The 22,760-nt window shown below is 40.6% G+C and overlaps 2 protein-coding genes across 2 annotated transcripts; one reads left to right on the top strand and one right to left on the bottom strand.

Moving 5' to 3' along the window:
* The first annotated feature begins 801 nt into the window (after positions 1–801).
* zdhhc23b (zinc finger DHHC-type palmitoyltransferase 23b) lies at positions 802–9,480 on the top strand. Its single transcript, XM_053342319.1, has 6 exons — positions 802–848; positions 4,299–4,456; positions 5,315–6,004; positions 6,491–6,658; positions 8,278–8,547; positions 8,965–9,480. The coding sequence occupies exons 2-6, from the start codon at positions 4,314–4,316 to the stop codon at positions 8,999–9,001; spliced, it is 1,308 nt and encodes a 435-aa protein (XP_053198294.1). The 5' UTR covers positions 802–848; positions 4,299–4,313; the 3' UTR covers positions 9,002–9,480.
* A 173-nt stretch (positions 9,481–9,653) lies between these two features.
* ccdc191 (coiled-coil domain containing 191) lies at positions 9,654–22,696 on the bottom strand. Its single transcript, XM_053342318.1, has 17 exons — positions 22,619–22,696; positions 21,972–21,998; positions 21,608–21,743; positions 21,359–21,511; positions 20,158–20,336; positions 19,773–19,996; positions 18,755–18,911; positions 17,769–17,959; positions 17,319–17,568; positions 16,091–16,512; positions 15,246–15,337; positions 14,824–14,906; positions 14,559–14,660; positions 14,237–14,380; positions 12,967–13,119; positions 12,391–12,545; positions 9,654–9,795 (listed from the first exon to the last, which is right to left on the bottom strand). Exons 1-17 carry the CDS (start codon positions 22,694–22,696, stop codon positions 9,654–9,656), a joined length of 2,688 nt encoding a protein of 895 aa, XP_053198293.1.
* Positions 22,697–22,760: the final 64 nt, after the last annotated feature.

Raw genomic sequence — 22,760 nt, 5'->3', positions numbered from 1 at the left:
ACTCCTAGGTTCCTGTAGGTTGGGAACCACTGGACTAAACTAGCTAACTGTATATAAAGTAGTTCAAATAGCTCCCCTCCAGTAACATACTGCTTACACACTGACACTGGTATTAATAATCTAATGATGTCATATATTAGGAATGCACCAATATACTGGCAAAATTTCCTAAAAAAATAAGATATCAGCAGCCAATTTTGTGGTGATTTACAGTCGGACAGTCAGACTCAGCAGTAGCAGTAGCTATGGAAGTATAGAAAATTCTTCTTTAAGTAGGTAATTGTACAGCAGGCTGAAGGGATTCTGAAGCAGTTGGGTTTTTTTTTTTTTTAAATAAAAAAGGATTTCTTATGAAAGTTATTCAAGATTGTTTCCTAAATGTGTGCTAATTCAAAGTGCAATGATGGGCTGAATTACTTTAACATTATCATTCTTCTTCTTAATTTTTTTTATAATGATGTTAGTTTCTATAGAAACCTGGCAGTATTTTCAGGAGGCTGCTTTACTCTGTTACAGCTGTCAGTGAGCTCTGCTGGCGGTGTGGGTGTGGGAGGATCATGAGTCCTGGGCGGGGAAAGTCTACCTCATTTGACGTCAGGAGGGAAACTGTCTGCTCAGTTTGAAGGCAGAGCCTTCCTCTATAGATAAACACCAACCCTGAACCTGAACCAGTCCCCGGTGTGTGTGAAACTCCCTCTCCACAGACTGGGACACGTGAAGCCGTCCTGGTTTGTCTCCAGCTGCTGTTTTTATTTTGGCGGTGACTTCCGGAGACAGACTTCCGCCGTGCACTCCTTTCTGTCGATATTTACTCGAAAGCGTCGGCATGTAAGCGTCTCAGTATTCAGGTATGTTCGCGTTGCGTTTAATTATTATTATAACTTGTTTGTCTTTGGCTCTAAGTGTATCTTGATTGACGCAGTGCGGCTTGTTTACAGGTATGATAGGTGAAAATCTGTTTGGGGATTAACTGACCGTCATAAGCAACCAAACTACCTCCAGTGTTCAACAAAAATGAACAGCAAGTGCAGAAAAATGCGATTTACGAGGGCAAGACTTTATTTCAGTGACTAATTTGGGTGAATTAGTGTAACGTGGGACACCAGAACTCAAAAGCAGGTTTATCTTCGTCCAACAAGTGCTAATGAATGCTGTCAAATTAGACCCGGGAATCGTGTAATTGAAATCACGTGACTTTCTTCACACATATAATGATTTACAGTGGGGACTGAGCAGTCTTAAAATGTCAGTCACAAAAGCCAGATGATACATTAAGGGAAAAACTTGAATAAAGGAGTGGAGAAACAAGATTATGCAGATGCTTCCAAACAGCTGCACTACATGGTACAACTGCTCAACTAGCTGGTGTTTCAGTAGGAACAGTGACTAAAGTCTACGGGAAAGACATCTGTAAAGAGGGTAGGCAATTGTGGTCACTGTGATGATTGTGATGCTTGTGTGATATGTGAGGAAAAACAGAAGAAGACTCTTCCTCAGGTGACTGAGAATGTCAACGCATGATGTGATCAGACTGTCAGTAAGAACAGTCCAACGACAATGAGGGATATTATAATAGGGTTGCTGTGCATAAACCCCTCATTACAATGAAGAAGCACATTTGTGAGTCCAGTGGCACAAAAACCATCAGCGCTGGTCTACAGAACTGTGGAAAAAATTGATGTCCGATGAGTCATCCTTCACATTATTCTCGACAAGTAAACGAGTGCATGTGTGGCATACATCAAGAGATTGGTATAGGCCTGGATGCTTGACCCCTACAGTGAGGGGATTCAGTGGCTCTGTTATGCTCCAGGGGCATTTTGCTGGCATGTTTCTATCCTGATGGGAGTGGTCTCTTCCATCCATAGGGCACGAGGGGTCACTGAGTAAAAATTAAGTGAATAAATGCTATGGCCTTCACAGTCACCAGATCTCAACCCAACTGAACACACACAGCACTCTCCATCACCATCATCCCTCCAGTAGAGTTCAGAGACAATCAGTGTCAAGGTGGATTTAAGCTTTAGTAACTAGCATAACTAGTAGGGTAAGAATTCCTATTACTTCACATTCATTGTATGAATTACAGTGATTTAGACCTTTCAGCGTAGACTTGTCAGCCTCCGAATTAGTGTCCTACATATCAGCCTGAACTGTCCTAGATTAGTGAAGGCTCATAACACGGGACGATTTTGCACAAGGAACACTTTTATATTTGCCGTTCCTTCTCCAAATGTGATGTCTGCATATCATTCATATTGAAATTTATTGCTGAAGTGCCATTTACAGACATAATTTACATTGGTAAATGTATTTCTACATTTTCTCATTGGTTGGGCTCTTTGGTTTGGATGTGCATGCTATCTTGAAGTGCCAATTGCAAAAATTGCTCCACATTACTCCAATTCACCCTCTAATCTGCAGATGAAATGACAAGCAGCATGAACTGAGTGTTTATCCCCAACTACATCTCCTTTTTACATAATATGTAAGCCAGTTTAATTTAATTAATTTACTCAGTGCCTAGTTGAAGTGCCAGAAGTAACGTCTTTTTTAAAGAAAAAGTTTGAACTCCGCTATCAACATACATTTTATGTATCTTGCATATGTTTAGTAGCCTAAGTGTAACTGAGTTTTTTGCAGATCGAAATAACTGACACGTCAGGAACTAACATTTAAAAGAGCAGGGCTGTGTAATCATTTAATTTTGGTTAGTCTCCTGTTTTCAACTTTAAAAGTTTGTCATTTTTGGAAATTTATTTTGCTAAATTAGATGAGATGATTGAAACCACTCTCTCATCTCTCCATTAAAGATGAAGTCATCCTATCTGCATAAATGCTGGAAACAAGAGGACTATTTCTTGTCCAAGAGCAGTGACTTTCTGGGGACTTCGCTGGTTACTTGGCATCCTCACCATGACGACAAGGCTTCAGGAAGTCACTCGCCCTGCCCAGAAAGTAGTCCCGCACATAATCCCTTGTAACACCAGAAATTGCTGTTATTACACAAATGACATGTTTTATCTAAGTTTAGCTAACTGACTGCTGACTGTAGCTTCATATTTAGAGGACAGATATGAGAATGGTATTGATCTTCTCATCTAATTCTTACTCTTGGCAAAAAGGCAAAATGTTGAACTATTCCTTTAAAAGCTATTTCTGTAATTGCTCATTGCCATTTGTTTGTTTTCTTTTTATTTATCTGGCTCTCACATGTGAAGATGAGTTCAACCTACAAATCCCTATTTGGGACTGGCAGAAATAGTCATGATTAAGCACATCAGACCATTTAAATGTGGATATGTGGGCAGAAACTCAGAGGAAGTCCTCCCCACCTGGGGGTCTCCCAATTGTCACCACCTTTTCTCCCCCTTTCCAACAACAGTAACATAAACACATCATTCATGAAGAGGAACCACAGTAATCCTGGTGCATATTTACAGGGATACAGTGTTTTTGAATGTCCTGCAGCTATTTCTAATTAAAAAGTATCATACACCACAGAAACCTCAGTGTTGCAACAGCATTACAACAGGACATAACACGACTTGCTATGAGTCCCTGCTGCAGTATAATTTTTTTTTTGCAGGGAGCAGATATGTGCTATTTGGTGCAATGAAAGACACACACACATTCACATACACATACATACACACACAGAGTCATTAATCAATAGATGTAGCCCAAACAGTCTTTTCTCTTTTGGCCTTTACAGACTCTACAGTCCGATGTTGGTGACCTTTCTGAGCCTTGTTAGTTGGATCGCCGACTGACCTATAATAACACACTCATGATCCTTTTGATCTATCGCTAATCAGAGGCTCACACAGAGGGAGGTTTATCTGACCTTAAGGATTCATCTCACTCAGCGGTTCACTGGGGAACTTGCTTTCTGTGATTGAGGAGATACTGAAGACTTGTAGATATAAATCCTCCTCACCTCAACCCAGGTTCATCTGTGTAGTCTAGGCAAGCCAGCAGACTCCAGTGGTGGACGCTTCCACTTCCTGTAAATAATTAAATATGACAGATGTGTGACAGATGTGAGTGTTGGAGGTGGAGTAGGTAGGATCAAATGAGCAAGGTCTGCTTTGCATTGTTGCGTGGTGGAAATCTGTTTGGAACCGCTCCACTATATAAAACACATGAGAACAGCCCCGTAAGCTGATGAAACAAAGGTCATTCCGCACTGTGAGAAATTCACTGTCATTGTCTCTCAGTTTTTGTCTCCCATCTGTCACTTTTCTTTTCCAAATGCTTACACAAGTGCAGCTAATGATATTCTTGTCTTCTCATAGGCGAGACTGTCTGTCATGAAGAAGCGAGCTATCAAAGTGCGGGAGGAGGAGGAGGAGGAGATTTTGTGCTGCTGCGAGTATGTCAACTGGCATGGAGAGCGCAGCCATATAGGAGCTTGCTGCTGCGACTGTGAGGACCTGGATGATGCCTGTGACAGGTGAGGGGCATTAGACCAACAAGGCTGCATCTGCTAGTCTATAAAATATCAGAATATAGCAGAAAAAATGCCCATCTCAACTCTCTCTGCTGATGCTGAATACCAACCCAGACCAGTGCGCTTGTTTTTCCCCAAAATTTAATATCTGTACACACCACGGCATATAACTCATTGAAATCCTTTTTATGTAAGGTGACATGAGGCCAGGGATTGATGTGGCACCAAAACAGTCAGCCACTGTGACTGTGAGTCAATATAACACAGAATTTTATAAAGACACTAATGAAGAAATGTGGATCATTCATATGCGATAGATGTGTTTCTAATTAAAATTTCTAATATTGTTTGAGAAACAGTGCAAAACTTTAACATTCAATTAGCATTAATATAAAACGGAGAAACCCTCATGTTTGAGTAGCAGGAATCAGCAATTGTTGGCACTTTTGATTGATAAATACTCAAAACCTTCATAAAACTTGTGCCTGTTGTGATTTGTGAGAGGCTTTTGTCATTATGTGTGACATTTTTATAGAAGAAGCAGTTAACTGATTAACTGAGAACATAATCAACAGATCTCCAGCATCCAGTCAAATATATTTAATTAAAAATGTCTCATTTCGAATGTGTTCCTCACATTAAAAAATCCTGCTAAAAGAAGCCCATTTGAAATGTTTAACCATGAATTAGAGCAGCTGAAGTTGGCAGTTAACTTGTACAAGTTTCATCAAATGTTAAAAATCACAAAGAACATTATTTTTTTTATCCTAAAATGGAAAGAAAATCATAAAAACTGAATTATAAACCTATTTCACTGCAAATTTATGGACTTGTCATTTCACTGTGTCTTTGCTCTGTCAGGTTTTTTAAGAGGGAGCCTCAGAAACCTGAATCCCTGTCAAAGGTGGCTGAAGTTGTCACAGACCGGATCCGTGTGCCCTGGCTGTGGGGTGGAGCCCGGAAAGTGGAACTGTCAGTCATCCCTCCTCTTGTTATTCTCCCCGTCCTGCTGCACATCGCTGCTCTCCACTTCTTGCTTGGTGTGGTGGTTCTGACAGCTCTGCCTGGCCTGGTGCTGTGGTACTACTATTTCACACACCGAAAGAAGGGACGCACACTGTTTTTCCTAAGCCTGGCCCTCTTCTCTCTGGCGTACATGTACTACTTGTTCATCACAGAGGTGCATTCCCGCGGGGATGTCAGCATGCTGCAGGTAGCGGTGATAACAGTAGGGGTCATCGTTACACTGGTGGCCCTCGTCCACACCAAGAGAGAACCTGGCATCCTGCGGCCAAACCAACAGGACGTCCACAGCACAGTGACTTATTACAGCCCTCTGGCAGACAGAGATCCTGCCATCAATGGGGGGAGGCAAGACGTTACGATGACAGTGGCCAACCGGGCGGGAGCATCGGAGCAGGCGGTCGTGGAGCAGAAGGAGAGTAGCCGAAGGAACTGGTGTCCAGTGTGCAGGGTGGTGCGGCCCCCGAGGGCCGGACATTGTCGGATCTGTGGTGTCTGCGTGCTACGTCTCGACCACCACTGTGTCTGGTGGGTTCCATTAAAACGCCTCTCACTCTGGGCTGTCATTAGTGTTTCCTCCTGTGCTTTCACCTCGTCTCACATCTTAAACTGAACTTATCCTACTCGTCATCTGCCTGTTTTTTCTACACAAACTCTGTTGAATAAAACTGCAAACATTCTTTGAATTTTCAACATTACCCGTAAGTGATTGTCTTTCTTTTCAGGATACATAATGAGATGTTTGTCCTGTTCATACATATTTGGATATTCAAGTCTACATCATACCTTGATTGATACATATTTGTATGTTCAAGTCTACATCACACACTCATATAAATTACAGCTGGAAGTGAACCTTTCCCTGCTGCCATCCACTCCTACACTTATATGTATGTTCCTGCATGTGTGTGTGTGTGTGTGTGTATCGTAACCCTGAGGTCTGAGTATGATGTTTTGTCTGCTTGTTTGTGTACCTGTGTGTTTGTGCGTCCCCTCTGTTGTTGCACGGGGCAGGATAAACAGCTGTGTGGGGCAGGCCAATCACCGCAGCTTCCTGCTTACGCTTGTCCTCTTCCTGTTGACGTCCCTGTATGGAATCAGCCTGGTGCTGCAGAGTGTGTGTCCGAGTCAGAACCTCCTGACGGCCCTGCTCTACTGTCCAGGGGTCTACAACAAGTACAGGTACTGAGAATACATACAGTTAGCCAAGTGTGCGGAGAAATGTTTGTCAGTTTCAAATTATCCTGATGGGTTGCTTTTAGCCCACCTTTCCAACTGTCCCCAGGGCAGATTTGTTGGGTCCAGAAAGTTCCCCCCCAAAAAAGAACTGACTTTCATGTACAGACAGAATTGGTTTTCCAAATATAAGGATATGAAAGTTCTGAATGCAAGTAAATAAAGACTGACCAGTAATTCAGGGAAGATATTATTGGCCAAAAATAATATTAGTGCACTTTTTGACAAGTAACAACAGCACAGAAATAAAAACAAACAAACAAAACTACGCTGTACATTTGCAGTAATTAAAAAAACTCATCATTACAGAGTTTGTCCACCAGAGAGCACTTACATGTTCATTTTTCCACTGTAAAATGTCAAGGTCACAATTATGTTGCATTTCTCTATAAAATTAAATATTCATGACTAATCAAAGTAAAAAAAATAATATTGAAGAGTTTAACAGTCAAAACTTTGGTTAATCTCCTTCATTAGAACAGTTTGTTTGTGGTTTGATCCAATTTGATTGACAGCAACCAAACAACAAACCGTTGATTAAAATGAGTCCCACCCACTTCACACTAGTGAAAAGAGAAAAGAAGAACAAAGAAACTACAGAAATGTTTAATGTGAAAAAACAGAAATGTTCAAATTTTGTGAGAAAAGAGTACATTCTCATAAAAAGAAACTTTTTGATAAAGACAAATTTAAAAAACAAATTTGGTTTAAAGTATTAACATCAGTATCTGACTAATAAATCCTTCATTGGTCAGACTCTATAAGAAAGAGTCCTTCTATTATCTAAAGGTTTGTCACCTGCACAGTAAGTCTGGAAGAAATGTGTCAAATACAAATATCTGTTATCACATCTAAGCATTTGCTTAACAGCAGAAACTGAATAAATTCATTACATGTCTACAATGAATAATATAATAAGATTTAGCAGCAATCAAGAGAAAAATTGCTTTTCTCAAGGAAAATAACTGAGGCACACCAGGGCATTTTGACATTTCCCCAAGAATTACCCATAAAGGGAAGACTAATTGAGGTTACATATCGGTCAGCAGGCTTGTTTTACTGTTGTGTTGAATCATTTTCACAGTGCCTTGGAGAGTTGCCTGTCAAGCTGTTGGAGAAACACTTAATCTTTTTTATTAGTGCAATGAGAATGGATATGAAGTAATATAATATAATCTATTCTGGCAATTTCTGTCACAAATTTGACTAACCTGCTTGGGCTGCTGGTGTTGACCGCTGACAACAGAGACTGTTTCCTAAAACGCCCTAAATATGTAAACGATTCTATTCTTTTATTCAGCCTTACCATCAGATCTGTTCATCTCATAGAAATATATATTTAATGAATTGGATGGAAGCATTTTATTGTCCCTTTTCTTTGGATACTACACTGAAAAACAAGTGGTAAGCAATGTAGTTAGTCAGATTGTGCAATGCCAAATAAGATATAATTAAACCAAATTAGACAATTTTAGTTACATATGAACGGTAACCTTGCAGACACTTATATCGTCTGTACTGTGTTGTAGCTGTGAAACTACTGTGATCTTTTGTCTGTGTTTCAGCAATGCTTTATGCTTCACTTGTGCGTGGTACAGCAGCATCGTGACTGGTGGGCTGCTCCACCTGCTGGTGGTGCAGATCATCAACGTCAGCTACAATGTGACCGAGCGTGAGGCACGCATTGCCCTGCGAGAGAAAACTGCTCGCAGCGCCTACTGGGGACTCATCGTGGACACCGGTGTCTACTCTCGAGGTTTCCGTGCCAACTGGGCAGAGTTCATGAACATGACGGACAAATTGAACCTTCCCTCTCAAGCCCCAACAGACTTGGTGTAAGAGACTGTTGGGGGGAAAAAATGAAGTTTGGGGCTTTTGACTGTTGTGTTGTTCATGTCCACTAGGTGGCAGCATGGCTCCTTCCACTCTGATTTCACTTCACTTCTGCAAACCTGAGAGCTGCCAGGACTGTCAACATGCGCTACTGCAGCTATGAAGCGGCCATCTGATTTTGACACATAGCAATAACAACTACATGCCCTAATAAGATACACTCACTGCGTTTCATGTCACTGACAAATGGCATCTCGGCTATGCAGCTGTATCCACTCACACTGACCTTCAGCCTCCTTTCACTGGCTGACTAATGCCACTTCTCATCCGTCTGCCCGCCAAACAAATAACTTTTTTTTTTTCACACTGGCTGTCTTCCTAAGAGTTGAACATTGTCTTTTGTGTCTTCTACATTCTAGTGCCTTGCTTGGAGACGGAAAAAAAAGAAAAGTGTGAGAATGAGTGAACTCTGAACAACTATATGGTCACTCTGTTGATCCTCGTAGGGACATTATCTCTGAGCACAGCTGCTGCAACAAGGAGACACCTCTGAAGCTGGTCAGTCCCGGCCAACACACAGGCTGGACTTCATTTCAAGGACTCATTACACCTCCTCCACAAACAGTAGTCTGCATTGTTCACAGAGGAGGAAACTATCACAACAAGATATTTGTTACAAATAAAAGAAACATGGCAGCACAAGAGTTACATTACACTAAACATAATGAAATGGATTTGATAAGTATGAGTAGTTCATTTTACTCTTTTAATCTGGCTCAAACTGACTCCTGCATGAACCAGCTGTGGAAATATGAAAAAAGAGACAAATAAAAAAATACACCTCAATGTCAGCTAGAGAATTTAGTCTGCTCTTCACTGCCTTCCATTGATTTTATTGGATGTTAAAAGGATTGAAAGCTTTTATTTGTATGCTAAAAATTGTACAGGTCCAGTAAGTGTTTGTATGAAATGAAGTCAATTTCTTTTCATTAAATGAATGTGAGAGATTATGTGTATATTAGCTGCTGTGTGAGCCACTGAGATGTTTGTGTTTCCTCTGTGCTGGTATGCACTTTGTTTCCTACAGTGACTGTTTGTCCCAGAGGCTTTACAGTGGATGGGAGCAGAAATCAGGCAGAACCTCAGACACTTTCCGTCCCAGCTTCTCCCGCCGCTCCTCCTTCTCTCTTTCCTTGCGCTGCAGATATGGAAACTGCCTCCAGGTCAGGAAACATCTCCACAACACCCGTCTGAAGTGTAGAGGCATATGGAGGGACAGACGGGAACAGAGCATGAGAGCAATAAGAAACGGAATTATTGAGACCTCTGGGTTATCAACACCTAATGAGTTTTCACATGTCGTTACTGGGAGCTCATGGACTACATTAGTTTGGCAGCTGGTTGGAATTCACCTGCAGGCTGCAGCCATTTAGTTGCTTCACCTGAGAAGCTGAAGGTTATAAACATGCACATTTTGTGGCAATGACAGTGAAATCATTAAGTTAGAATGTTGACAATTACATTTTATCCACAGTGGGAAACACAATATTATTGTTATTTAGCATAATTAAGGCAAAATGTAACTATTGGATTTGATAAATATTTAGCAGAAAACAAACACTGAAAAACAATTTCAATGCAAATGGGGAAAATTCAACAATGAGTCAACAAACATGTAATTGGACCAGCGGCATTGTTTGAGGGATGGCATTGTTGGTCTGTCAATCAGTTGGTGCAGACTGAAATATCTCAAATACTACTGGATGGATTGCTATGAAATGTTGTGCAGACATTCAAGGCCCCCAGAGGATGAGTCTTACTACCACTTCTACCTCACTTTTCTTCCAACGCTACTGTGATGTTGGCATTTGCAGTTTTTGTCTTGACAGCTATAAGACTGTTTAAACATTAAAGGGCCATTATGTAATATATTTACTGTGCTAAGTAATAAAATGACGATGATATGTTAGAGATTAAGTAAACATGCTAAGTTGTAATACTGGCTTCTCTGACTATAATACTACAGCCAGTATGTTCTCCTCTGAAATTCCCATTAGGGTGCGGAGCGTCTGTTTTAATTTTGGTCTGTGTGGTGATTCAACCTGATCATGGTGCTGGCACATTATTTTTACATACCACCACCACCACATAATGCGGTGTGAAGAGGTTGTGGTCATTTCATTTATTTCTGTGAGATCAGGCTGCCAGATATGAAACTCTGACACACAAACATAGCGTACTGCAGCCATGGAAGAAAACAAACACACTGGATCAACTGACACAAGTTCCACCAGACCTAAAAACCTGTGCCAGGTTTGAGTCTGGAGAGGGGGAGACAAGTCTCACTGATATTTGGAATTTGGACTGCAGTACCCATTTTAAGCATTCGCTGTCAGCATTGCATATTTCTCCTTTAACGTCTCCCTCCGGATGAATTGTAATGACTTTGGTGATCTTATGACTTTTCATCCAGCACCAATATTTGTGGTTTTGAGTGAAATATCACATTTATGTCCCCCTCAGGATGAATTGTAATACATTTGGTTGTTTCTTATGACTTTTCATCAGCAATTTGTGCAGTACTTTATTTTATGACCATAAACCTATACAAACATAATGGCATTCCCATCAACCTCAGCTGCACCTTGTGTTGAGTGCTAATCAGCAAATTAGCACATTTATTAAAGGGTATAAAATATATATAAAAGGTTCACTGTTTTTACAAACCAGTCTTGAAACAACTACTGACCATTAGAAGATCCCCTCAAAAAGTGTTTTCTAAGCAAGTGATGGGGGTCAGGGTTCCACAGTCCTTTTGTGAAAGAATATATTCAAAAATTGAAGCTTACGAGGCTTCATATAAACTTTTGAATATACAGCCATCATAAATAGTCAAATCAAGTTGGTAACTTCTTAAGTTTCTCTGTTGAGCAGAGGAAGAAGAGTGTACTAAAAAGGCTGTAACTTTGACTTGTAACCACTGGATTTGACTAATTTGGATGGCTGAGGCTGCATATTAGCATTTGAAAATCTTTGAAACATATGTTTGTACAAAAGGAGATTTTGTCCCCTGTCACTTACATTGAAAGCACATAAGGAAGGAATATTTTACTCTAATGCCAGTATGAACAGGAGGAATGATTACAGTAAGAAAAATGTTTGAAAGATAAAATATGGTAAACATAACCAAACAAAAGCATGTAAGAATTATTCAGTCTGTAGTATAGTTGTAGATTCTCAGTCGTGTTAGAGCCATAGATAATCTGTACTCACAAAAGTAATTGACTATGAGATAACTAGAAAGTGTATTATTGCAGCTAATAAATGTGTTTTGTTGCCTCAGGGTTATAACCCAATACGTTTAAAAACACTACACCATGCTATATAGTTCTGTTACATTGAAGTTTCAACCTCATGACCCTATTAATCTTAATATGAGTTTATTGCTAAGAGCAGATTAATTTAAATTTCTTTTTATATCACACAATGTATTGCCCAAACTGTCTGAATCACGCTCAGATCTCATAGCGGTACAGTGTATTTTTAGCTGCTGTTTATACTTAAAGTGAATGTTCCAGTGTTTAACCTTACTAGTAGTCTGGAGTATTTAACCATAACCATTTTATTCACAAATTAAACTGTCAACACAATGAAAATCAACACTTTTAAGGAATTCAAGGTTATGTGGTTTCTTTCTGTGCTGTAAAAATGGTCACACCTCACCTTTCAACTGGCAATGTAAGTATGACAAGTTGTTACATTTTAATTTGATGCCCTGTTAGTTAATAATGTTAATGGTGGGGGGTTGGGACAATGAACATATGGGAAAACCACAGGTAGCAGACCTGTTATTGTGCTCCTGAGCCAGCTCCTGACGGTCCCACTCGACCAGCCTTTCCTGGGTCACGTGGTCCAGCAGTGCCAGCAGAAACCTCCGTAGAGTGCGAGTCCGATAGAAGCGCTCGGCTCGTATCTCCTGAATCATACGCCAGTCCTTCAGCTGACACAGACGAGGAATTTGAAAGCGTATCACTGACTTGAAATAAAATACAGATTTGTCCTGCTTTGAAAATGTACATATTCATTTTTTCAAGCTGGATCATTGGTGTTAGTTCTAATTAAACCTAAAATAAGCCATCTAATAGAAGTATCATCATCATTTTGTCTGGGTTTAATGACTTCATAACAATTCAACAGTTTAAAGTTTCTCAGTATTTTATGAGATGAGGATGGTGCTTGCCATAACCAGAGAAGAAGTAGAAAATGGTCTAAAGATTGGGCACCTGGAAACATAATTGAGTGCAGGTAGGAGAGGAGATTAGGAAAAGGTGTTGCTCTAAGTCACTGTCAAAAGATGGGGATACTGCAATCCTGATTGATCAACTGTGTGTTTGTGTGTGTGTGTGTGGGTGTATACACACTCTTTTCCAACAGCTTAAGCCCCTCCGCAGTAAAAAGTGCTGGTGCAGTTGGTCAGCAGAAGCTTCTTTCTCACCCAGGGACTCTCTTGCTGACTGTTGCCAGCCTAGTGTGCATCGCCTCAAGAGGGAGAGATTGTGATGATTCTCAGCCAGCTGGCAGGGATTGAAAAGAAAAGCGTTGATGAATGCATCCAAACTTAATCATACTTGCCAGGTAGAAACAATGGTGTTGGGTGGTGGATACTGTACATGTTTTGCAGCTTTGCCTTTGGCTTAGGTTGTTGATGGAGTATTTTTTATCAGAACAGTGTGTTAATTGCTCACAATTATCAGTCTATTAAATGTGTTAGAGTGGGTTGCCTGTGGATACACAGTGTGTGGTAAGTGGCACTTAATAATAATGACAATAATAATAATAATAATAATAATCAACTTTATAGAGCACTTTTGAAGTTCCAAAGCACTTTATAAGCAAATACAATCCCATTAAATGGATATTAACTCAATGGAACAATGGCCAAAGATGATAATAGATTATCTATTATGTATCATTATAATAGAGTTGTATCAGTAACAGGGATAATGAATAAAAAGGAGTGGTAAGGTTTTAGGAGATTTAGGAAAAAGTGATTTAAATCATGCCTTTTATTGGTTTTCGAGCGTGAACATGTCTGTGCTACTCTACCTCTGGTTAAGGCATTGCAGGAGGTATGAAGAGATGAAAAAAGCATGTGTAATCCTCTTAGTAGTGCTTAAAATTTTGAACAGATTAGTGTTTATAATCTTCCTCAGATGCAGCAGAGAAACAACTGCACAAGCTTTTTAGTGATTGGGGAGCGTTGTTTCCACCAATGTTCCACATGTCATAAAAAATCATCGAGCCATTTTTCAAGATTCGAATCATAAAAAGCCTTTAGTAGACTGCAGTATGTGCACACATTGCCTTTGTTTGACTGCCTCCCAGCCAGATAGCAGATGCACATCCTATATGTGCTCTCTTTAATGTTCAAGCAAGTCTAACTAGGCAACGCTTTTATTATTCAAATCCATGGGGTGTTTTTTTGTGTGCTACATTTACCCTTGAAGGTCAAAATTGAAATTCTCTTCATGTGTACATGTGTGATACTGGAATGCCTGAGGTGCACAATATTCAGCTCAAATACGATTTTAGCACATTCTTCAAAGGCCAGAAACGAGACCACCACCTAGGTTCTGAATATGTTGAGTTACAAAAAAAAGACAGGATGAATTTTAGGACAGGTGGTTGTACCTGTGTGTTGGCTTGCCTGAGCTGAATGAGACGTTTCCATGGTGCCAGGCCTCGGCGTAGCAACAAGGATCTGTGGTAGTGTTGACGGGACAGTTTCAGGAGCTCATGCTGCCTTATCAGTTGCCTCTGTTTCTCCTCTTCCCTCTGCACAAACACAAAGAGGTAGCAGCTTTCTTTTCATTCTCTGCAGTATGTCACTAGAGTACAGTCCTGCTACTGTACATGTCACTTGGTCTTGCCTGTGGGAGATGACGGCTTTCTGTATTCCGACTCATGTTTTTCAGTGTTTCTTTGATCCCCATACATATGAAATACATCTCACCTCTCTTTCCTTTCTTTTCTCCTCCTTCCTCTTTGCTGCTGCTTTGCGTTTCTCTTCCTCCTCCTCCCTCTGCCTCTGCTCCTCAGCGGCTTTCATCTCAGCCTGAGAAAGGTTTCTTTTTTTTTAATGAAGTTTGTCTTTTTTTAACATGGTTTCACTTGTCATAAAGAACAAGGCATTTCACACAATCAGAGCCGGCTATGATCCTACAACAGCAGTGTGGTAGTGTTCGTAATACACAATGGAAACTTGTGGAGCCTCTCACCAGTTTTTCTTCTTCCTTCTTTCTCTTGTGTTCTTGGATTTCCTTCTTTCGCTCCACTCGCTGATGTGCACGGACCTCCATGGCTTCAGAGAGACAGAGATGGAGAGGGGAAAGTTGAGCATGAGATTCGCTACAGAGGTACAACAAAAGTTTCAGGAACTGATATGTGCATGTTTTTGTTCTGTACGTCCCTTCATATCCTGAACATATCATTGAAAGTTATGGTAAACATGACTTTCACAGGGGACCCATGTGCCTACATCTAGACATGACACAGGTTCATCCAATTTTCTTGACAAAAGAGCCACAGCACATGTTTACAAGATGATATGTACCCGCTGTGTGTGTTTATCCAGATATGAGTTTGCATATGTCCTGCTGATATATTTAGCTTACCGGGTAAGAGGAACTCACGGACTGACCTGTGATGATTGGATGGGTGTATGTCTGGCGTGTGACAGCTTTCCTCTCAGGTGTGCACAGACTGTCAGGTTCTGCAGTTACTCTTAGTGCCCTGCAAGAGAAACAATCACAGCCAGACGCAGAAAAACAAGACCCATCAAAACTGCACAGTCTACACAGTCACATCATCTTGATCCTTGCCTGTCTGGCAAATTTTATTCAGACAGGCATCAACTCAAGGTGAGCTCAAGCTGGTATCAAACTGTCCATAAATCTATAAATGAATTTCAATGTGCTGAACTATTTGCTTTTACTGATAAAAATATTAGAAACTATGTTGAAGATTGCATGACTTATTTTTGACAACTCTAAAATCTTGTATAAATTCAACAGTTTCTTGGAAAGGGTTTTCATCTGTAATCACATAAATATATATAATTATGTGAACCATGAATGTACTAAATCTCAAACCCCTTAAACTTAAAATCCTGTGACAGATCAGTTACTTTTGTATCTACTACTGTCTTTATTCAATAAGGAATGCTATTATCAGATAATGGCTTTTACCCCAATTCACCTCTGTGAGCCTAAAAAAACAATAATTGTCTGTACCCTTTTAGATTTTCAATACATTTGCTTTAAATGATATTATTCTTTAACAAAAAAATTGCTATTAATGGCTTACAAACAACATGCAAAGTATAAGTAAATGATTTATTAACTAATACAGCTATTAGTTACAACTTTATAAAGGGGATCTTATGAGAAAGTGAAACTCTGACAAATGTTTTTCACAGTGAGGTGACTGATGCAAAAATCTATGAGTTCTATGATACACTCTTTGTGTGAGGTGTGGTGAGCCTACCTCTGCTCTGTAGGGTTAAAGTTTTGGCTCTTTGGCCTTGAAGCTCTTGGAACAGAAATCTGGGGGAGTGGTGCAGTTTTCTGTGCTTCCAGCTCCAAACCAATCATAGTCTGCTCTTCCCTCAGCTGTGCAATCTGCACTTGCTGCTCCTTGAGCAGTTTCCTCTGCTGTGTGATGATCTGCTGCTGGACAGTGTGTCTGTTTTCAAACCTGCTGCCCAGCGACACTTCATTTTTTGAGCGGGTAAAGCCGCTGACCTTGCCTCTCTGCCGTGCTTCATGGAGCTCAGCAGCAGTTGGTGCTACATGGCGCTGGCTCACCTGCCATGGCTGAGTGGGCTGGGCCACAGCACCCACAGGGGTTTTATCATGATGTGCTGCAGAGGCGTCAAGGGTTAAAGTTCCTGGCCTGTGATGACCTTCCTACACAGTTTTAAAACAACAGAGAATAAGACATGGCAAAGTTAAAGCAGCCCCAAGGTCCAGGTTTATAGAAAGCTTAAGGGGATAACATAGATATAGTATCAAGCTCCTATCAGTATTGCAGGTCAGTTTAGATTTGAAACTTTATCCAGCCCCAGGAATCCTGATACAAAAGCAGCAGAGGCCTTATATTCAGTATGGCCTCCATACCGAGCCCTCCATCATGAACTCCCACATCTCCAACTGCATCTCCTGCTCTGTTCATTCTGTCCCTTTGAGCTCTGTTCCACCTACACTTCTTATTTCTCTCTAGCAATCTTTCCATCTGCTCTTTGCCTCTGCAGTTACACTGCTCCTTCTTTCCCGCTCTCTCACTCTCCAGAGTTCATTCAATCAATCAATCAATCAATCTTTATTTGTATAGCGCCAAATCACAACAGAGTTATCTCAAGGCACTTTACACATAGAGCAGGTTCTAAACTGAGTTGTGAATATCTCAGCAGAATTTTTTTAAATAATCAACTTTGAGAAAGGTTCAGGTCACCTCTTGCAAGGAGAGGAGTCAGGAGACAAAATTGTACTCAGTTTAATCCCTAAACTTATTCATTGCTTCAGTAATTAGGCCTTTGGCACCGCCTGCCAAGGACAGGGCTGATGTTTAAGTAATGATTGCACTCGGTGTGAAATATTTGAGTCACTCTCCATGAGCTAAAGTTGTTTTTAGAGGGGTGCATTAACAAAAAGCATTGCATGAATCTCTGTGCACTGTTGCTGACAATATGAGAATTTGAGAGTGCACCTCTCACCTTGTCTGTACTCTCTGGTTGGTTAGATGCCTCAGTTGGGGCCATTACTGGCTGATGAGCTGGAGTTTCTGTGGCCTTGAGTTTGCCTGTAGATGCCGCGTTAATTAAGGCAGCCATTTTTCGTCTGGTTTCCTGCTGCTGGGCCAAAAGCTCTCGTTGTTCCTTCTCCATGCGACACCATAGCTGCCATTCATTTAGATATCGTCGCAGTAACCGCCTTCGGTCACTTTCCACAGCCAGCTTGCAATGTCTGGTGGTCATATTTTCAAACGTCAATTATTGCTTGGTTAAGGTAACAAACGTTTTGTTCTCTCTATTCATATTTTAATCATTTGTAGTTGTACTATAAATATTGGTAGGCTCTTGTGGTTTGCATGTTGTAGTAAAGAGAAAATATTAACCCTTGCAGGTTAATAGGACTCTTCATAATACATTTTCTTTTTTTCTTGCCTGTTTTCAGCTCGTAGATCCTCCTCTGTTCTCATCAACTCTCGCTGATTTTGTTCTGCCCACACTACTGCTCGCCACGCTCGCCAGGCTGTCAGTTTCCTCCTCCAGTCACAAAGAGCCATGGCCTTACCCATACGTAACCTTCGGTTCAACACCACTGAAAACCATCCAGAGAAATGCCTCTGCAGACACTAAAACATGACCACAAACACATGAAAATATACAGGCCTGGGAGTTATAGTGACTCATAAGCAGTACGTGATTTGAGAGAGAATGAAGGTGGATGCCATCCCCCTTGTTAGCAAAAAAGACCAAAATGCATTCCCTTTGTCCTCTCCATCCTCTAGTTGCAGAGAGATTGGTAGAGGGGTTGTTAAGTTGAATATGTTAGTCTAGTCTGCCTGACTCATTGATCCTTAATCATGTGCATAAGGGCTAACATATCCAGTAAACATTGTGATTAGTGAGGTAAAACATGGCTCTAAAATATCAATAGGCTTACTGTGCTGTCTATTGATAAATCCATAGTGCTGTCCGTGGTGCTGAAGTAGGTATAGACATTTGGTGTAGCGTGGGAGTGGAGCAGGTAATATGACTGAGGAAATTAACCTGTACTGACCGTACCGTGCTCAGCCCCCATTGTTACATAATTCAAGGTAAAGTTTATACCATCAAAACTACAGTGTGTTTTCAAAACTAAGTATTATTAAGAACGTTTTATGTCTATATCCTGTAAAAGAAAAGGTCTACACAAAATATGTGTTTAGCCTAAATCCAATTAGTTCTATTAAATTAAGATTATAATTGTAATTACGATATCAAGAATTTAACTGGTAATCCTGCAGGTAGGGTAAGGGTCGGACCATCCCCCGTTAAAAATTTAAAAATTCACTTAGTGCTCATATGCACAATTATAAGAATGAATGTGGATACATATACTGTACAAGTTGCTCATAGACCCACACACACACAATATAGGTACCAACCTTGAGGTTGCACATGTGAACCATGGTTTGAATGTTTTGTTCTTTGTATAGTCGCTCTGTGTCCCGCTGCTGCTGCTGCTGCTGCTGCTTTATGGAAAGTAGAGGAGCTGACTGAAGGCTCCATGCTGCCCGCTGCCCTTCCAGTCTCTCCCTATCTCTGTGGGACAAACATGCAGTCAGTAGCCCAACAGGCCTCCAATAAGAATTATTCAGAAAATGTTCTATAAAATTTGATGAATTGACACACACAAAGTCATACCCACACTCCCACACACTTATTTAATACCCTTTTGGCCTTGTTTTACTGAACACCATACCCTCTGGAATTAACCTATTTTGTTATTTACTTTTTTAATTTAAACCTCTGTTTAAACATTAATTTAATTTAATTTAACATTAATACCCTCTGGTCTTGTATTTTTGGAGCCTAATTGGATTTCCAGAACTTAACAAGAAACTTTTCATGACCAGACAATTAAAAAAAGAATCCATCCATAAGGATACCTTAATGACTGAATAATTGAAAAACACCAAGTTCAATCCATATTTTTCTACCGTTCCAACAATTCCAAAAGAGCGAAGACTCACACTGTTTTCATTTGACACTTAATACATAAATCAAATTTGGGAAAGGTTTACTAATGAATGATGTATATTCTTTTCAAAATGAAGTTGATGATAAAAATAACCTTGGCTCACATTTCCAGTTGCAGCAAAGGACTTAGTGAGACAGTTACACAACAGCATCCTCACTGGGCTAGCCAAGGGCTTATGTGCCCTCCACAAGGACACTTTGAGAATAGTTTGGGGTCAGGAGCTGGCTCATCACAGGCATACTTGTACGCTTGTGATGAGCCAGCTCCCTGACCCTTGCCTGCTTCACCTTTCTATAGTGAATTACACTTTAGGAAGGTGAAGCACAGGGTCACATACAATTCAATCAGAACAGGGACTGGAGGAATTTCAGATATAGGGGAACCACTTCAGCAGATGTCCATGGGTGCTGTGGAAGCCATACCTCTGTCGAACCAGCTGCTCCAGGTTTCGGCGCTCCTCCATCTGGCGTCGCAGTCTCACCATGTCCTGCTGCACCATCTCTTCCTGCCTGCGTGCCTCCTGCTTCTTCCTTGTCTCCTCCATTTTCTCCCTCCTCTTTGCCTCCTCTCTGGCACCCCGCTGAGCCTCCCTCTTTCTCTGCTGCCTCTGCCTCTCAGCATCCTGCCGGGCCCTGTTCTCTCGCACCTTCAGTGACAATCAGCAACAATTAGCGTAATTGGGAATGCTACTTGGGTGCCCATTGTTCCAGTTGATTCATTCAGTGCTGTTCGCAGTGAGCTTCCCAACCCACAGTATTCACATCTCTTATGAAACCTGAGGATTTGAGACACACTTTGAGGACATACCTGCTGGTGTCGTGCTTCCATGGTGATAAGTGGGTCTCTGAACTTCTTCCTTGTTTGTCCAACATCCAGCGCCAGTTCCTCCATCATCCCAGAGTCCAACACCTCCTGCTCCATCAAGTCTTGTAGGATGGTGTTAACAGCACAGTGCTCTTCTTCTTCAGCCAGTTGGTTGTAAAGATCTACATGCATGAAAAAATGCGAAAGAAAAATACTGTATCACAACTGAAGGAGTGTTTAAAGGACCGTATCATTGGCTTTCTTTATTTATCCCATTAACTGCGAATCATTTGGTCTATGAAATTACTGCAGACTGTTTTACAAAGAATACTTTTTTTAGATCGATTTCTTTCACTCCAGGTAGCAACTGGTTTCAATTCAATTCACCATGGTGTGAAAATCAATCTGCAGAGACGTAACACTTGCTGAGATAGATTATAGTCAGTATTGCCTCTGCATATAATGTATATTTTCAGCTGTTTTGTATTGCAGGTATGGATGGTTTAGAAATCTCCTAGAAGCACCAACATCCTATATTATGGGAGTAAATTGCTTAAAGGCTTTACGCTCATAATTTTTGTTGTCAGAATATGAAACCCAGATGACAAAAACACAGCACATTATGGGAAAAGTAAAGATTCACTGGGTGGCTTCTTGCAAAGCTTGCACTTTGGTCTTGAATTTTGGCCTAAAAGTGTTCAAAACAGATGTGCATCACAACTGAATTACTACACTATGATCATTTTTATTTTACAAAAAGAAAGTCTTTGTAATTTTTGTTAAAAAAAGGTCAGCAGTAATGTAAAGTTGAGGTGCCACGATTTGTAGTTCTGAATTAAAACATGTAAAACCACTGGTGTGGTCTTGAACTCATACTATTCAGAAACATTGCATTTTAATTTAACCTTCCCTGTTTATATTAAGTCATTTGAGAGAAGGGAGATTGATAGACAGGGTCTAAACTCCCTAAGTGTCAATAGTTCTGAGTTTCGTCTTGGCATGGAATTCCTTTAAAGATGCTCTACACAGTATTTCTAGCACAGTATTTAACTACACACACTAACTTTAATTCAGTATTCCTAACATACTGTACATCATACAAAATGTAATCCTGCCAATTCCCAAAGTATTGAATTTAAACAAGTTTTTTTTAATTAAAAATTATCCTGAGGTTGGAAACACAGGTTTTATCAATGCTCAGTACCATCAAAGTTCAAGGCAGCAGGTTGTGCAGTAGCCAGTGCAGCAGGGCTTCTCCTCTCAGCGGAGCCCATCAGGTCATCATCCTCCTCTTCCTCCTCTGTCTCCAGCTCCAGACGCAACTTACTGCTCAGCCAATCCGATAAAAGAGCCTGAGCTGCAAGATATCCAGAAATAATTTTTAAGCCTGTCACTGCACAGACTCTATCATAAAGGTAACACGTCTCTGGAGATACGTTTTATGTGCTGCTACCTTCACTGTATGCGTCATCATGAACTCTTAACTGGTCAGAGCTTTGCAAAGGTACAGATACGCTGTTGCTTCCTGCCTGAGGTTTCTTGTGGGAGAAGACTTCAGACACAGCAAACTCTGAGGCCTTCTCCACTTGCTGAGGACAAGGAATTTCATGAAAAGAGTGAAAATGTGTCAGAAAATAGTAAAAGTGCCCATTAGCCCGAGGTGACATCTTCAAATGACTTATTGTGTGTGTAAAAAGTCCAAAACCTTAAAGGTATTAAAATAAAAGTGATACAAAAAAAAGAAGACAAATGTTCTTGCTACTTATGATACTACTTAATATATACACACATTTGCACATAGAGTAAGTTCTCCTCACCTTCCGCCACTGGTCTATATCATCATTCTTCACATGCATCTGCTACAGAAAGAAAAATAATTTTGTGTGAGTTGATTCCACACACCATAAAATGTTACTCTCATGTTCACCTTTGTCTGGTAGGAAATGCCCAGACAAGCTCACAGACACGTTGATCTGTAGGCACACTGTGCAAATTGAAGGCTGAGCCAATGCCTGAAGTGTGTGGATCATTTCAGGGGAAAGCTTAGCCATTGCCTTAAATCGGCAGATTACTGCAGAATAATTTAGCAGACATCCAAAAGGCAGTGCTTTACGTTACTAGCAGCAATTCAGCTATCTCCGTCTCAGGCTGCAGGCATGTGAGTGTCTGAGAAAGGCCATCAGTATTATTTCTAGACCTTCCTCTGACACGATCTATGAGCCCATATATAGTATTAACACTGATGGGCTTTTCCTTTATTCATGAATCCAATAGGGTACACTCACCATTATCTTTTACCTCTCCAGGGGATTGTAATAATCCTGGGAAAAACATTTTATGTTTAGATAAGATACTTTGTTTAAAACAGACAGCAAGGTTTAATTCCTTTTTCCCAGTAGTGAAGCCTGAACCAATCATCATAGAGACTGTAGTCATTTAATGTTAATCCAGGGACTAGACTCACCTTGTCTGCAGATGCTTTACTCCTGCTGAGCCTCCTCCACCTAAAAAGGTGAGGATTATGCCCTGAGAATGTCATCATCTGTTTGTTACAGAGTTTAATTTACACTATTACAGTGTAACCCCGGCTCTCATTTCAGCATCCT

Source organism: Scomber japonicus, chromosome 21, assembly GCF_027409825.1.
Source record: "Scomber japonicus isolate fScoJap1 chromosome 21, fScoJap1.pri, whole genome shotgun sequence".
In the NCBI taxonomy this organism is placed as follows: domain Eukaryota; kingdom Metazoa; phylum Chordata; class Actinopteri; order Scombriformes; family Scombridae; genus Scomber; species Scomber japonicus.
Note: the sequence above shows the minus strand (reverse complement) of the source record. Positions and strands in the feature narration are given on the sequence as shown.

Bases quoted from the DNA above. Each gene is read 5' to 3' on its own strand.
- zdhhc23b (XM_053342319.1), top strand. From the start codon at position 4,314: ATGAAGAAGCGAGCTATCAAAGTGCGGGAGGAGGAGGAGGAGGAGATT. The intron at 6,005-6,490 runs GTGGGTTCCATT...TGCACGGGGCAG, and splicing joins CTCGACCACCACTGTGTCTG to GATAAACAGCTGTGTGGGGC. The intron at 8,548-8,964 runs GTAAGAGACTGT...TCTACATTCTAG, and splicing joins CAAGCCCCAACAGACTTGGT to TGCCTTGCTTGGAGACGGAA.
- ccdc191 (XM_053342318.1), bottom strand. From the start codon at position 22,696: ATGATGACATTCTCAGGGCATAATCCTCACCTTTTTAGGTGGAGGAGG. The intron at 21,512-21,607 runs GTAGCAGCACAT...GATATCTTGCAG, and splicing joins TGATGACGCATACAGTGAAG to CTCAGGCTCTTTTATCGGAT. The intron at 19,997-20,157 runs GTATGTCCTCAA...TTGTCACTGAAG, and splicing joins TGGAAGCACGACACCAGCAG to GTGCGAGAGAACAGGGCCCG.